Here is a 16,200-nt window from a genome sequence, read left to right as displayed (position 1 = left end):
CCGGGGAGCATCCCATACTCTGTAACCTCTCACCCCAGTCTGGAATCGAACCGAGTCTCCAGTGCTTTGAGTAGGTGAAGCCAGCACCTGTCTTGATACAGACATAATTTATTTAAAAAATGCAGTAATGAACAGAAAAGTAATAGGCAACTATCATACAGTCTTGCAGGTATATTGTATGTATTTTTCAACAAGTCACAAAAATATTCAAGTTTATCAAGAAATGTTGAACAGCTGGGAAGAACATTCTGCACTGCAAGATTTAAACAGCAAACTTGACAGGAATGGCTCGTGTCTGTTAATTTCAGAGTTACATGAGACCCAGCTGCTATATTACATAAACTCACGAGGCAGTAGCCTAGCAGTAGCCTGGAAGTACTGTAACTTAAGTTTGCTCGTGTAGCGCCAATGCTGAAATTATACAATCCCAAAAGACCGTGTGGCTAATGGGATGTGTTGAAATGATTTCTATTTTGAGAAAGGACAGATGGAAAGGAAGAAAATTGTTATAATATTTTTGATGTTCTGAAGAATTAGTGACACAAAACCCCAACCCATGGTGCGTTTCCGCTGTGTCTTTGGGATGCCAACAAACGTCTAAACGCAGCCCCACAAACCCGTTCTCGTCGTTCATTCACCTTGGCTCAGAACTGCACCTCGTCTGCCCAGTGAGCCTAGAACACACGCACGAACATACAGGAGCACTGTGAACACGTCCGTCACCGTGTGGAATCCAACACGGGGGGGCTTCATCAGATACAAACCGAGACATTGGTCCCTAACCGATGCTACACTATTGCTCCACAACCACGGCCCAATAAACCTAATACATCAAGCCGGAACAGCTACAAACAGCACTTCAAAGTTGCAACAGATAATAAGGTAACACGTTTCTTTAATTTAGATCTCGGTGGAAAAATATAGACGATGAGAAGCAATTCCAAAGTGGAGCAGTGCAAGGGAAGAAGCTGAAAGAGAAGTCTTCTTTGGTTCTTTCGGTAAAGTCACGTAGAATGAGAATTAACTAATAAAATAACACAATAAAATTCTCACGACGTTTCGGCCACAACGCAAGCGGCCGTCTTCAGGTGAAAGGTACAGAACTGTCGGGACGACAGACAAAGTGTTATCGCTATTCGCATTTTGGAATTTACAATGCAAACGACTCGATTGGGATGAGATGGCAACATCGCTCCCTCATGCGAAACCACTGCACACCGCGCTGTGAGAATGCCATGCCACGTGCACTCGTGTTGTGAGTGGAAGGTTAGGGGTGGGGGTTGGTGCCCGTCGTAAGGCGTTCAATGGGAGGATAAGGTCTGGTTGTGGTTATCAGATACCTGTGACGATAGGATGATCTCCTCCAAGTCCCCGTAGCATCCATTCTTATAGCGCACCAGATCCCCCCACAGCACTGCATTCTTACAGCTGTGCAAAATGACAACATCAACGCGTGCTCTTATTTGACAGGTGTCCTTGTGTTACCATACGAGTCCAATAGTCTATTGTGATGGTTTTTTAACTTCATTTTACAATTAATGATTTTCAAATAAACTTTTGTCACTTCAATCTTGATTTGAAGCTTTCGTGACTGCAGGAATCCATACTCTTTGGTTCTTTCGGTAAAGTCACGTAGATATAAAAAATAATAGATCACGATGTTTCGATCGCAACGCAAGCAATCGTCTTTTTCACCTGAAGACGATTGCTTGTGTTGCGATCGAAACGTCGTGATCTATTATTTTGTCACTTCAAATATATTTTCATCGAGTCTTTTGTTTTGTGTGCTCTTTTCTCTCTTTTGTAACACAGTCGCATTTTTTTTCTCTCTTTGGTTCATTGTTGTACCGAGTTTAAAAGTCATTGCTTTTCTCATTGTGGTGACCCAGTTCACTCTTGCTGACAAGTTCCCATCTCGTTAAAGGCATTTTTGGAATGAAAAAAAATCAAAGGGTGCATATCGAAGCAAACGTTTCTCGACAAAGCTACTAAACCCAGGCGTGCTTCTGTGAAGCCTCTCCGCACGCACTCGTTTGCTCGAACACAGCCGTTCCCAACCTTTCTGGAGCCACAAAGCAGTTATCACCCATCAATGGGAACACAATGAGAACAGCGGGGTGGGAGTTTCCAGTCGGCAACAGCGAGAGTTTCCAAGCTCCAAAAATAACAATGCTTAAGGTCGCCCAAGTTTCGACACGTCCCGATGCCCGGCTCACCCTGGGCACTGGCCCTCGACAGGCAGCAGCTGTGTAGGGTCCGTCTTCAGGAAGTCCCGGGCCAGGCAAGTGATGTGGGCCTCCATACGGCAGCCCGGGTGGAAACACGACATGCGCTCATCCTCCTGCTCCCCGTCGTCGCAGTACGCGGCCACACGCGACGCACAGAGAGGAACATTCTACCGACTGCACACCACCGCCTGTTTTACCTGAATGCGCTGCACATTTATGCTTCACGATTTTTTTGTTACACAGTCATCGCCAATCAGAGGATGAAAGGCTCAAAACATCAAGCGGCCAGCAACAAACAACACGACCAAAGTTGTAATCGGTAGTATTTAAAAGTTTCTTGAATGGAGTAAGGTTATCATAAGATCTTGGGAGAAAAGAAGATGGGCGGAAATTGCAAAGTGGTCGATAAATTAGTACTAGTTTGTGGGGAAGATTCAATTTGTCCGATGGAAGACTCACCCCTCCCGTAGTAATGAGGAATTTCCACAAGTAGCTGAGTACTGCCTCATGCTCAGAAATCACTCTGACTTCATTGTTGGCTTTGGGCAGCGCCATGTGGTACCTGGATGCGCTGGTGACATAACATGCATCTTGCTGCGCCGGTCGCTTGACTCGGATTCATGGACTGCACCGCAACTTCTCCCTGCTGCTGCTGCGTTCGGGAGCCACCGCAGGGCCTGGCCTTCGCCCGCACGGGCCCAAACGCCACGGGCATGTGCAGGGGCGGCTCCATGCCCACGGGGAAGTCCTCGCGGTACTCCGGGCGCAGCCAGCGCAGGGTGAGCGGGAGGCGGCACCAGGGCGGCACACGCACCATGTGCCAAAGCACGCGCAAGTGCAGCTGCAGGGAGTTCTCGGACCTGGAGTGCGACAACACACGAGAGGTCCGCGGCGTCGCACATGTGCAGAAGCTCTCGGCCTTATCCAGATCACTGGCTTAAAAGAACTGAATGTGTGGGTACGTTGTCAATTAGACCGTCAACTCCCGGACCGGTGTTTCCGTGCGACGTGGGTGAGCCGCCGTGAGCGCTGGGGGTGCTGCCACGCCCACTCAAACTGCACACACGCACACACAAAGACCCCCCCACCCCGATAACCTTACCGGACTGTTGGAGCAAGCACTGTTTGCGAGTATCTATTAAGGCCTGCATAGTATATTTCACCAAACACCAGATTTAGTTTTACTGCATGGTTATGCGCAAAGTATGTTTGATGGTTTCCAGAAATCGCGGGTCAAGGTTGGGAACCACCAGTTCACGGTAATCGCTCTTTCATCACCCTTTCACCACGAACGTCATTTCCCACAGGGTTCACAGTTAAAATTCATGTGATCAGTGTCATGGCTTCGGAAGCCTTCATTGTGATGTTTGGGGACCGGGGAGACGCTTGTTCATACCGCGGCACCAAAAGTAACGCGTGAACGTGACACCTGCGACGCGGGGCGGAGAATGCTTCTGGTGAAAAGGACCGAAATAACTAAGCAGGCCATTCGCCTCATTCCCACATCTGTCCCTTCACACAAAAACATGAAAAGTATATTGTACCCTTCCCATCAGCCACATGGCCTTCTAGGAGTGAATAATTTCAGCAGACGGTTCAACACAAGCAATCCTCTGGACCGATTTTCGACATCGTCTCATCAGCAGTCAGGCTTGCTTAGAACAATGCTTGTGTGATGGTTATATGACAGAACAACACCTAACTGCAAAAGATGTGTTTGTATGGAGCAGCTGCAGATAGATGTGGCACTCACCCGCAGAGCTGCAATGTCGGATGGAAATCCATGCACGATGAGCACCATGTCCCTGCACGCGACAAGCGAGAAACACCGCGGTACTCACTCACAGCAGAGCAAGTGCAGGCATAGCTCCTTCACATCTGGGCGGAATGCAGGAAATCAAAATGATTTGATGCAGTTTCAAGCGAAAAAGTAATATCCAATTGCGAAACATTGTGAGAATTATTCTTCACCACGCCAGTGAGCAGAAACAACAATTGGCCTCTTAAACGCTTGTTCACGTTGTAAGTTGATGGGTTTGGCCGTGTCTTGCGTCGGAGGGTCTTTTGACGCAGATTTGGCCAAATTATGTCACCTAACAAAAAATTACAATTTCTGTCAATGACACATTATGTGTACGCAGGGGGCGGAAATGGGCCGGAGCGAGCCCGATTGCCGTGGTGGGAGTGAAAATGTAATACCTGTCAACCCATACGGTTTACCCGTATTCTTGTACAGGGAAATTGAGTACAGAAATAAATGTATATTTGTTTCTCCCTTGTGATGGGACTTTGTAGGATGAACGTTGAGATTTATAAGGGCAGGGGGTGACCAATAAGGTCTGAATTGGTCTGTAATAAGAGAGGGCACTGATAAGGGGTTGACAAATATGGAATTTGAACCCGCGTGGCATTACAGCAGGAAGCATGGTCGAGCCTAACGGCTACACCTTATATGTATATATGTATAGTTAACGAGTGTCTGTCCATCACGCTTGCGATCTCCCAAAGGTTACGGTGGGAGCACACGCAGAATCCAATTGTGTATAAGGTCTGCAAATATACACACGCTGCATATAAAACATTGCCTCATTACTTTAAATGTTCGTGAATGTATTGAGCGATGGTCGAGTCCACCACTCCCCCTCCCCCCTTGCGCTCAGGCTCAGTCGCTACGGTCGGGATCTTGTGTGGCGTGGTGGGGGCATTTATGAGTCCCACTGCAGCATGCGAGAGTGGTGGCGGTGGCGCGCAGGCGACGTGCCACGGGCCACGGCCGCTGGTGCGTAGGGCGCCGCCCTTGCGCCGCCCGCCGTTGTGCTGCCCGATCCTGCGCTCGGGGTCCACCGTGTAGCCCACGTAGATGCGACCCTTGAACTTTGGGTTGGTGCAGTAGAGCATGTAGACGCCGAAGAAGTTCTCCACCTCCACCACCATCGCGGTCCGGCGGTCGTCTGCAAAGCAAGTCAATGCGACTTTGTGCAAAGCTGACGATTTCAAGCGGGTGCTGAGTTTTGCTTGCGTTGGACCAACGCAGCTGAAAAGTTCGCACTCCCCAGAAGGCCGCGTTGTGGCTGATGGGGAATGTGTAGAACGTGTGTTCGTGTGGAGGGGCAGACATGGGAAGGAGCCGGATTGTCTGTTTATCGAGTGTTCCTCGAGTGTTTCTTATATAATCCACAACGACGCCACTTATCATTTTGCCTTAATTATTTGAACAGAAATTATGCTGCAAATGGGCGACCCTGGCCACGTTGCGAACAATAAAATAAAATGTTGACATTTGTGGGCAAAACACCACCCCGATATCCTCTTTAACAACTTGTCACCTCAAGCGACTGTGTGGATCACACACAGGCGGTGCACAGAGTACACACAGAGACAGAACACACACGTGGATCACACACAGGCGGTGCACAGAGTACACACAGAGACAGAACACACACGTGGATCACACAGGCGGTGCACAGAGTACACACAGAGACAGAACTCACACGTGGATCACACACAGGCGGTGCACAGAGTACACAGAGACAGAACACACACGTGGATCACACACAAGCGGTGCACAGAGTACACACAGAGACAGAACACACACGTGGATCACACACAGGCGGTGCACAGAGTACACACAGAGACAGAACTCACACGTGGATCACACACAGGCGGTGCACAGAGTACACACAGAGACAGAACACACACGTGGATCACACACAGGCGGTGCACAGAGTACACACAGAGACAGAACACACACGTGGATCACACACAGGCAGCACCCACAGTACGCACAGAGACAGAACACACACGTGGATCACACACAGGCAGCACCCACAGTACACACAGAGACAGAACACACACGTGGATCACACACAGGCGGTGCACAGAGTACACACAGAGACAGAACACACACGTAGATCACACACAGGCGGTGCACAGAGTACACACAGAGACAGAACTCACACGTGGATCACACAGGCGGTGCACAGAGTACACACAGAGACAGAACTCACACGTGGATCACACACACGCAGCACCCACAGTACGCACAGAGACAGAACACACACGTGGATCACACACAGGAGGTGCACAGAGTACACACAGAGACAGAACACACACGTGGATCACACACAGGAGGTGCACAGAGTACACACAGAGACAGAACACACACGTGGATCACACACAGGCGGTGCACAGAGTACACACAGAGACAGAACACACACGTGGATCACACACAGGCGGTGCACAGAGTACACACATAGACAGAACTCACACGTGGATCACACACAGGCGGTGCACAGAGTACACACAGAGACAGAACACACACGTGGATCACACACAGGCGGTGCACAGGGTGCACACAGAGACAGAACTCACACGTGGATCACACACAGGCGGTGCACAGAGTACACACAGAGACAGAACACACACGTGGATCACACACAGGCGGTGCACAGAGTACACACAGAGACAGAACACACACGTGGATCACACACAGGCGGTGCACAGAGTACACACAGAGACAGAACTCACACGTGGATCACACACAGGCGGTGCACAGAGTACACACAGAGACAGAACTCACACGTGGATCACACACACGCAGCACCCACAGTACGCACAGAGACAGAACACACACGTGGATCACACACAGGAGGTGCACAGAGTACACACAGAGACAGAACACACACGTGGATCACACACAGGCGGTGCACAGAGTACACACAGAGACAGAACACACACGTGGATCACACACAGGCGGTGCACAGAGTACACACAGAGACAGAACACACACGTGGATCACACACAGGCGGTGCACAGAGTACACACAGAGACAGAACACACACGTGGATCACACACAGGCGGTGCACAGAGTACACACAGAGACAGAACTCACACGTGGATCACACACAGGCGGTGCACAGAGTACACACAGAGACAGAACTCACACGTGGATCACACACACGCAGCACCCACAGTACGCACAGAGACAGAACACACACGTGGATCACACACAGGCGGTGCACACAGTACGCACAGAGACAGAACTCACACGTGGATCACACACAGGCAGCACCCACAGTACGCACAGAGACAGAACACACACGTGGATCACACACAGGAGGTGCACAGAGTACACACAGAGACAGAACACACACGTGGATCACACACAGGCGGTGCACAGAGTACACACAGAGACAGAACACACACGTGGATCACACACAGGCGGTGCACACAGTACACACAGAGACAGAACACACACGTGGATCACACACAGGCGGTGCACAGAGTACACACAGAGACAGAACACACACGTGGATCACACACAGGCGGTGCACAGAGTACACACAGAGACAGAACACACACGTAGATCACACACAGGCGGTGCACAGAGTACACACAGAGACAGAACACACACGTGGATCACACACAGGCGGTGCACAGAGTACACACAGAGACAGAACACACACGTGGATCACACACAGGCAGCACTCACAGTACACACAGAGACAGAACACACACGTAGATCACACACAGGCGGTGCACAGAGTACACACAGAGACAGAACACACACGTGGATCACACACAGGCGGTGCACAGAGTACACACAGAGACAGAACTCGCACGTGGATCACACACAGGCAGCACTCACAGTACACGCACGTGAACTGGTGCTGGGTCCCGTGAGGCGCGTCCTCCTGCTCCACTGCTACAACGGAACCACTAAATAGCACACAGCACCACCGGTGCCACACAGCACCACACAGCACCACCGGGTGCCACACAGCACCACCGGGTTCCACACAGCACCACACAGCACCACCGGTACCACACAGAGCCACACAGCACCACACAGCACCACCGGTGCCACAAAGCACCACACAGCACCACCAGAGCCACACAGCACCACACAGAGCCACACAGCACCACACAGCACCACCGGTGCCACACAGCACCACACAGCACCACCAGAGCCACACAGCACCACACAGCACCACCAGAGCCACACAGCACCACACAGCACCACACAGCACCACCAGAGCCACACAGCACCACACAGCACCACACAGCACCACCAGAGCCACACAGCACCACACAGCACCACCAGAGCCACACAGCACCACACAGCACCACCAGAGCCACACAGCACCACACAGCACCACACAGCACCACCAGAGCCACACAGCACCACACAGCACCACCAGAGCCACACAGCACCACACAGCGCCACACAGAGCCACACAGCACCACACAGCACCACCGGTGCCACACAGCACCACACAGCACCACCAGAGCCACACAGCACCACACAGCACCACCAGAGCCACTAATGCGACAGTGCAACCACAGCACCACTCGTACAGTGTTGCCGCAATCGCGCGATTCCTTCCTCTCGATTCTGAGTCGAATCGGAGCGCGTCCACTCGAGCGGTCGATCCGTCGATTCGAAAAATCTATCGACGCAGGAATCGCGACATCACGCGGGGTCAGAGGTCGCGACACAAGCGCGTGCGTTACCCTGCGACGTTCATCGCTACCCCGCAACTGCGTTACCCCGCGGCTGCGTTACCCCGTGAGTGTTACCATTCACCAACCCACGAGTGTTACCCAGGCACGTGTGTGCAACCAGATGAAGCTGCGTGTGCCCGTCATTGCGTTAGCCCCGATCGTCAGCTGTGAGTCTCTCTGTGAGTTGTGAGTCTCTGTGAGTTGTGAGTCTCTCTGTGAGCTGTGAGTCTCTGAGCTGTGAGTATCTGTGAGCTGAGTGTCTCTGTGAGCTGTGAGTCTATCTGTGAGTTGTGAGTCTCTGTGAGCTGTGAGTCGCTGTGAGTCTCTGTGAGCTGTGAGTCTCTCTGCGAGCTGTGAGTCTCTCTGTGAGCTGTGAGTCTCTCTGTGAGCTTTGAGTATCTGTGAGCAGTGAGTCTCTCTGTGAGCCATGTGTCTCTCTGTGAGCTGTGAGCCTCTCTGCGAGCTGTGTGTCTCTCTGTGAGCTGTGAGTCTCTGTGAGCTGTGAGTCTCTCTGTGAGTTGTGAGTCTCTCTGTGAGCTGTGAGTCTCTCTGTGAGTTGTGAGTCTCTCTGTGAGCTGTGAGTCTCTCTGTGAGCTGTGAGTCTCTGTGAGTTGAGTCTCTCTGTGAACTGTGAGTCTCTGTGAGCTGTGAGTGTCTCTGTGAGCTGTGAGTCTCTGCGAGCTGTGAGTCTCTGCGAGCTGTGAGTCTCTCTATGAGCTGTGAGTCTGTGAGCTGTGAGTCTCTGTGAGCTGTGAGTCTCTCTGTGAGCTGTGAGTCTCTCTGTGAGCTGTGAGTCTCTCTGTGAGCTGTGAGTCTCTCTTTGAGTTGTGAGTCTCTGTGAGTTGTGAGTCTCTCTGTGAGCTGTGAGTCTCTCTTTGAGTTTTGAGTCTCTGTGAGCTGTGAGTCTCTGTGAGCTGTGAGTGTCTCTGTGAGCTGTGAGTCTCTCTGTGAGCTGTGAGTCTCTCTGTGAGCTGTGAGTCTCTCTGTGAGATGTGAGTCTCTCTTTGAGTTGTGAGTCTCTGTGAGCTGTGAGTCTCTCTGTGAGCTGTGAGTCTTTGAGTTGTGAGTCTCTGTGAGCTGTGAGTCTCTCTGTGAGCTGTGAGACTCTCTGTGAGATGTGAGTCTCTCTGTGAGATGTGAGTCTCTCTGTGAGTTGTGAGTCTCTCTGTGAGCTGTGTGTCTCTCTGTGAGCTGTGTGTCTCTCTGTGAGCTGTGTGTCTCTCTGTGAGCTGTGAGTCCCTCTGCGAGCTGTGTGTCTCTCTGTGAGCTGTGAGTCTCTCTGTGAGCTTTGAGTATCTGTGAGCTGTGAGTCTCTCTGTGAGCTGTGTGTCTCTCTGTGAGCTGTGTGGGACTCTCTGTGAGCTGTGAGTCTCTCTGCGAGCTGTGTGTCTCTCTGTGAGCTGTGAGTCTCTGTGACCTGTGAGGTCTCTCTGTGAGTTGTGAGTCTCTCTGTGAGCTGTGAGTCTCTCTGTGAGCTTTGAGTATCTGTGAGCTGTGAGTCTCTCTGTGAGCTGTGAGTTTCTCTGTGAGCTGTATCTCTGTGAGCTGTGAGTGTCTGTGAGCTGTGAGTCTCTCTGTGAGCTGTGAGTGTCTCTGTGAGCAGTGAGTGTCTCTGAGTTGTGAGTCTCTCTGTGAGCAGTGAGTGTCTCTGTGAGTTGTGAGTCTCTCTGTGAGCAGTGAGTGTTTCTGTGAGCTGTGAGTCTCTGTGAGCTGTGAATCTCTCTTTGAGCTGTGAGTCTCTGTGAGCTGTGAGTCTCTCTGTGAGCTGTGAGTCTCTGTGAGCTGTGAGTCTCTGTGAGCTGTGAGTTAAGTTAGGAGAGAAGTTTAATGGCAGCTGAGACTTCTCACTAGCACATCAGTTGTCAAAAGTATAGTATATATTTTAACGTTGCCACCCATAAAGTTTTTTTCTTGTGGCGGCATTTTGGATCTTACTACGATGGCAGCCTGTCTGATATCACGAGCATTCTCTGTGCTCAGGCTGCTGCTTGACAGGACTCTCCTGCTCCGAGGCTCCATTCCGCACGAGTTGACGGCGTAAGAGCAGTGGCTGTGGCCGGTGGGCCGGCCGGCTCTTCCGTGAAAGAACGAGAGCGTTTCTACCATTGAAGATTGAGCGTTGTCGGGACAGATCCCTTGTTGGCCTATTTTGCAGGAGGAGAGCGGAAGATGGCGTCGCGGGGAAAGAGCGAGACGGACAAGCTGAGACGGAACCTGGAGGAGCAGCTGGATCGCTTGGTGCAGCAGCTGCACGACCTGGAGCGGTGCCGGTCAGCACGCGGCCTGGGCCACGCCGTCGTCCCCAACGCTGCCGTCGTTGTCCCTGCAGGCTCGAGGCCGCAGGAGGCTTGTGCCAGCATCCTGGCGGCGGCGTCACGAACCCTCGCAGCTCGTACAATTGGCGTTCTGACAACGAAATATTAATTCTCCTGGCCTTACCCATTCTCGACCGAGCGCCATGCCTGATGAGGTCGCGTAAGCAGGAATACAAAACTGGGAAGTTATTTCCTTCTCAAATGAGCATTGAGGCGGTGCTTATCTCCTGTTTTCAGCTCTGAGCCAGTGGTGGAAATTACCCATTCCGATGGCGGGAGCGAGTCTCTTCCACAGTACAACCTCTGTTGACTTATCCACAATACCGGAATGCTGCTTGCTTGGATATTACATCGAACACTGTAGATTTTTTCTTCGTTATTCAACGTCGTATCTATATGATTAGCTGATGACCAAATAGCCCGGAATGCGCCGGATCTCGTCAGATTTTGAAACGCGTTGGCACCATGCATGCCACATGGCACCCGAGGGCGGCGCAGCAAAATCCATTGTTGTACGCTACGCTCCCACGTCGATGCTCCTCGCCTTCACAATCCCGCACTGACCAGCGTGGTCAAATAACCCCACGACCCTCACAGCGTGGGGAGGCCCTCGTCCAGCAGTTGACTGACAACGAACTGCGGATGTAGACAAAGATCCCCCCCTATATGGCCTGAACAGACTGTTGGGGAAAGTGCTGTTAGCGAGCGCCTGCGAAGGCTGGCACGGCACACGAGGGGTGGGTGACCAGCACACCACGGTGCTTGTATCAGGCTAGGTGCATCTTGAGGCCATGTAAAGTCTCAAAGCCTCGCTGGCAGAAGGTCACTCAAAGACAAAGCACATTCTCCAACAGTCTGTTAAGGTTAAACATCGGGTGTCTTTCAGCGCGGAGTGTGGATGTTCTCCCCCTGTTCTTCATGGGTTTCCTCCGGGTTCTGTGGTTTCTTCCCTTAGCTAAAAAGTAAACACACAATGGGACTGTGATTTACCAAAACATCCGAATGCTGAAAAATGATCTGACTCGATTGGGATTACATGCAAAAAACTGGACGGGACCCTCCTGAAAAAGAGCCTTTGAGACTCGGTGAGGCTTTCCTGAGTAAACAAATAATATAAAATTGAAATAAATTCATCATTGCATTCAGAAAACTGGGCTGCCGTGTGGAGGTGTGCCCCCTGCGCCCAGCGGGTGTTGCTGTTGGCCGCGCGTGTGCAGGGAGGACATGGAGGCCGAGGAGTACGAGGAGACCAAGGCGGAGACGCTCGAGCAGCTCTCGGAATTCAACACCGCCCTGCAAAAGATCGTCGCCGGCGACATGACCCTGGTGGACGACCTGGGCGCCATGCAGCTGGTGACGAGTTAGGGCTCTTCCGGCGCCCTCGCCGCCGTATTCACGCAGGGTCCTATGTCGTTCATTAGGGTGGCAGCGCAGTGGCGACAACGCCTCACAGCAACAACAAAGGCCTGGGTTCGATTTTCAACTCGGGTATCTTCGTGTGTGGAGTTTGTACGTTCTCTCCCTCTTTTCTGAATGGGTTTTCTCCGGGTTCTGCGGTGTGCTCTCATGGCTAGAAAAAAAATAGTGTGCTTGGTATTGGCCAAAAAGATTAGCTTAAATTCACTCAATTGGGATTACACATTGCAATCCTCTCCCCATTAAGAAAACTTGGCAGGACCCTCCTGAAAAACAGTCTTGGGACTCGGTGAGGCTTTTCTGGGTAAATAAACATAATATAAATAATAACGCTGGCTGTTCAACCAACACACTGCCAACCACTTTGTGAAGCTGTTTGCTTGCTTAAAATGTGTGCTTTTCACTAAATGTCTAATCGATGCAACGCATGGTTGTGGAGCATTTGCATTGGGACATCTAAGAGGGACAAACCCGTTGGTATTGTGTTGCGTCACCCCGCAGGCTATCCAGGCCGCAATAAGTCAAGCTTTCCAAACCCCAGAAGTGATCCGGATGTTTGCGCGGAAGCAGCCAGGCCAGCTCCGCACACACATGGCCCAGGTGAGCCCTCACACAGCCGCCATGAGGTTACCGTTGGTGGTTACCGTTGGTGGTTGCCGTTGGTTGTTATCGTTGATGGTTGTCATCAGTGGTTACCGTTGGTTGTCGTCATTGGTGGTTGGCATTGGTGGATGCCGTGGTCTGTTCAGTCAATTTTGGTAATTTCTTGCAGACATTGCCTCGTGGATGCCCACAGGAATTGAGAATGAACGTGCCCCTTCACCCAATTGTACTATTAACGTCATGAGACACAACACTTCGGCTCCCACACTGCAGGGCAACCGCCAGGTTTGGAAACGGCCCGTGGAAGCAGATCTCACAGAATTACAGTATAACGTCGTCATTTTGGTCTTTGATCATTCGTAATTGGGGATAATTCGGCACGGCCGCGCTTTCGGCATCTATACAGTATTGCCGTACTGAATGGGCCAATTTCGGCATATACGTGGAGCGACGCCCTTAGTCTGCAAGACAAATCCAAAGTTTTGGGTAGAATTAATGCAGGGTGTGTGTCAATGTATATGGTGTGTGAAGAGTTTGACGTAAAATCAAGCACCTTTTATGACATCAAGAAAGGCCCGGGAGAAGATTAGGAAGTATGCTTTAACCTTGGAGGATCCTAGCAGCTCCAAATAGGTACAGAAGAGGATCAAGGCCGCAACGTTTTGTTGACTTGTATGAGTGGTACAAACAGGAGTGTGCACCTAGCGTTAACGTTCGCGGTGTGGACATTCAACACGCTGCAGTACGTCTGGCGCAACACCTGCATATTGGGGCAGGAGGCACTGGGATGTACCATTGTACATGATTCGGAATATTGGATCATTCGGCAAGGCTAGAGCCCCATATGTGTCGAATTAACAAAGGTTTACTGTACGTCAAAGATCCTTGCAAGTGACCTCTAATGCTCACGGCTTGGGAGCAGCACACTGCATGACAGTCAAACTGGATTGTGACAGTTTCTATTGCACCGTAACGTGGCAAAGACATTAGTAGGGCCTGTCACGGTAAGTGAGCTTACCGCTGGGGTAGCTGCTGTTTGAGACCGCTGCCTTCAGTAAATCTCTCGAATTCTTTGTGACGACTGAATAACACGGAGGACTGCATTCGCACTACACTGCGCTGTGGATTGCAGTTGGAGAGAGACGTGCTGGTGGGTAAGCTCCCAAGAGATGTCTACTCGTTACAGAAGGCTGAAACTCTCATGGCACTCCGGAAACTCGGCGACGCGGTAAGGATGGTGATATTAATCCCCCCCACTCCTCCCCCATCCTGTGTCATGCCTGCGGTCGTCGCTTAAGTGACGGCGCAACCCAGGAATAACCTCGCCTCAACATTTTTATTATGAATATTTGAGTGTCATTACAATATCCGTTCATGCAATGTACACTGCACATTAAAATAGCATGTTCTTGCGTTGGCCATTTCTGGATTTGTGTTTAATAAACACACAATTGCATTTCAAGTAACTATGAAAAATTACACATTGAATCTTGCTGCCATGAATTTTGCTGCCTCTTAAAAGTTATGTACTTTAAGCAAATATTAACCCTGTGCCTCAGCACAACACTCCTATATCAGGATCCACAGTGAAATGCGTGAGGCAGCGGCCTCCTGCCGAGTGTTGTTTGTTAGGACCGTCGCGTTCTCTCTCGCAGCTGAGCGCCGAGGAGGAGGCGTTCCTGTCGGCCAACGCCTCGGCGGCCCTCAGCCAACTCGAGCGCGTGACCGACGACCTCGGTGAGCAAAGTCACCTCCAGCGTTAAAAATCAATTCTCAAATATAATATTTCGTTTTTGGAAGCCGGGGGTGTCTCAAAGTGGCGTTTTACATGCGACACGTAGCATCATATCTCAGCACCCGGCCTGCAAGCATGCGTTCGTCTGCCACTAGGCGGTGATGATCGCTGCGTGGATGTGGAACTTATTTCGCACCGTACCTAGCCAACCGTGAGGAATTTGCAGTGTTCATGATTCGAATTGAGAAAATTTGGTTCAAGACGCCGACACACTACAGCCTCCTCGTTTCAAATGACGTCAGAATTTCCTTGGCATCCACTGTGCAGCATGATGCGTAGTCTTCGACGGTGAATGGACACTTGAGTGGCAACCGGAGCGGCGTGCCGAATCGAATCATAAAGCACTGAAAGCTGCGGCGAATGCGCTAACGAACCGCCTCACTGCCCTGACATCTCTCTGGAGGCTGTGTGCACGGGGCACGGTACTGCGGTGATACTTTCTGGTGGTGATCATCGCTTCTGTTGTGTTGCAGGGTCAGCTGATAAGGTGTTGGCACTGGCAAGCTCCGAGGTGGTGAAAGTTAAAAAGTAAAGTTAAACTCCTACTCTGGTGGCTTAAAGTGCAGCTGTGCTGACTCCAACTTGGCGCAGAGCACGAGTTCTACACACGCGCACACTTACACGCATTCACACACTGCCACACACGCTCAGCATTACGCACATTCTACACGCGCGCAGTGCTTTGGGCGCGATGCGTGCGAGCGTTCTCCACATGCTCAGCGCTTGCACACTTGGCAACGTGATGTAGCGGTGCTTGTGCACGGCACGATCCACGTGCACATTAAACTTGCATAGACGCATGGGGAAGCACGGCGGTTCCCCGTGCTGCCCTCTGGACGCAGTTACCCTCTGCTGAAACGCTCACGTTGTTCCTGCCCCTAAATGAACTATCAAACTACTCGGCAGCGTTTTTCCGTCTGTGTAATTCACGGTACTGCTGCCCCACTATTCAATGTCTCCACACTAAAAACTCTGATTTATGCGGAGTCAAAAATAGATTGTAATTAAAAGTTGTTTAGATGGTTTTCAATAAACTTAAACGTTGGTATAAATGGGTTTCATCGGGGGTCAGCTGTTGTACAATCCGTAGCTTTTCTGTCTCAATGAATTCAGACAATTCTTATTGTGTGCGACTGTGGATATAAACTCCAAAACCAGGGGCCGTGTAACTTCACACTGCCCCAAACATATACACGTGACGGTGGTGGATGGGTGGATCTGCCATTCGCCAGCTCTCGGACAAAACAACATAATGGCTGAATCACAATTTAAATTTCATATAGTTGCTCTCTGCACGCCATACACAGTAGGAAGTGGAAACCAAGCCCTGTGGGCTCGA

The 16,200-nt window shown here is 51.0% G+C and overlaps 2 protein-coding genes across 6 annotated transcripts; one reads left to right on the top strand and one right to left on the bottom strand.

Annotated features, from left to right (window-relative positions):
- Nucleotides 1-90: 90 nt before the first annotated feature.
- Nucleotides 91-8,658, bottom strand: SLX1B (structure-specific endonuclease subunit SLX1B). Of its 4 annotated transcripts, XM_076069688.1 has the most exons (8): nucleotides 7,876-8,579; nucleotides 4,990-5,179; nucleotides 3,982-4,033; nucleotides 3,220-3,284; nucleotides 2,791-3,088; nucleotides 2,217-2,341; nucleotides 1,341-1,428; nucleotides 91-674 (listed from the first exon to the last, which is right to left on the bottom strand). In XM_076069688.1, the coding sequence occupies exons 2-8, from the start codon at nucleotides 5,160-5,162 to the stop codon at nucleotides 645-647; spliced, it is 831 nt and encodes a 276-aa protein (XP_075925803.1). In that variant the 5' UTR covers nucleotides 5,163-5,179; nucleotides 7,876-8,579; the 3' UTR covers nucleotides 91-644. The 4 variants fall into 4 exon arrangements, with proteins under 4 accessions (XP_075925803.1, XP_075925805.1, XP_032816413.1 ...); XM_076069690.1 differs by lacking the exon at nucleotides 7,876-8,579 and adding an exon at nucleotides 8,586-8,658 and having other exon boundaries at nucleotides 91-1,428; XM_032960522.2 differs by having other exon boundaries at nucleotides 91-1,428.
- Nucleotides 8,645-15,913, top strand: LZIC (leucine zipper and CTNNBIP1 domain containing). Of its 2 annotated transcripts, none has more exons than XM_032960523.1 (7): nucleotides 8,645-8,796; nucleotides 10,888-11,002; nucleotides 12,265-12,400; nucleotides 12,965-13,063; nucleotides 14,199-14,294; nucleotides 14,722-14,803; nucleotides 15,335-15,913. In XM_032960523.1, exons 2-7 carry the CDS (start codon nucleotides 10,902-10,904, stop codon nucleotides 15,391-15,393), a joined length of 573 nt encoding a protein of 190 aa, XP_032816414.1. In that variant the 5' UTR covers nucleotides 8,645-8,796; nucleotides 10,888-10,901; the 3' UTR covers nucleotides 15,394-15,913. The 2 variants fall into 2 exon arrangements, with proteins under 2 accessions (XP_032816414.1, XP_032816415.1); XM_032960524.2 differs by having other exon boundaries at nucleotides 8,685-8,780.
- The last annotated feature ends 287 nt before the right edge of the window (nucleotides 15,914-16,200 follow it).

The sequence above is a fragment of the Petromyzon marinus genome, chromosome 25 (genome assembly GCF_048934315.1).
Source record: "Petromyzon marinus isolate PM22_M1 ecotype Great Lakes invasive population chromosome 25, UKy_Petmar_22M1.pri1.0, whole genome shotgun sequence".
NCBI classification, from domain to species: Eukaryota; Metazoa; Chordata; class Hyperoartia; order Petromyzontiformes; family Petromyzontidae; genus Petromyzon; species Petromyzon marinus.
This window is presented reverse-complemented; position numbering and strand designations above follow the sequence as displayed.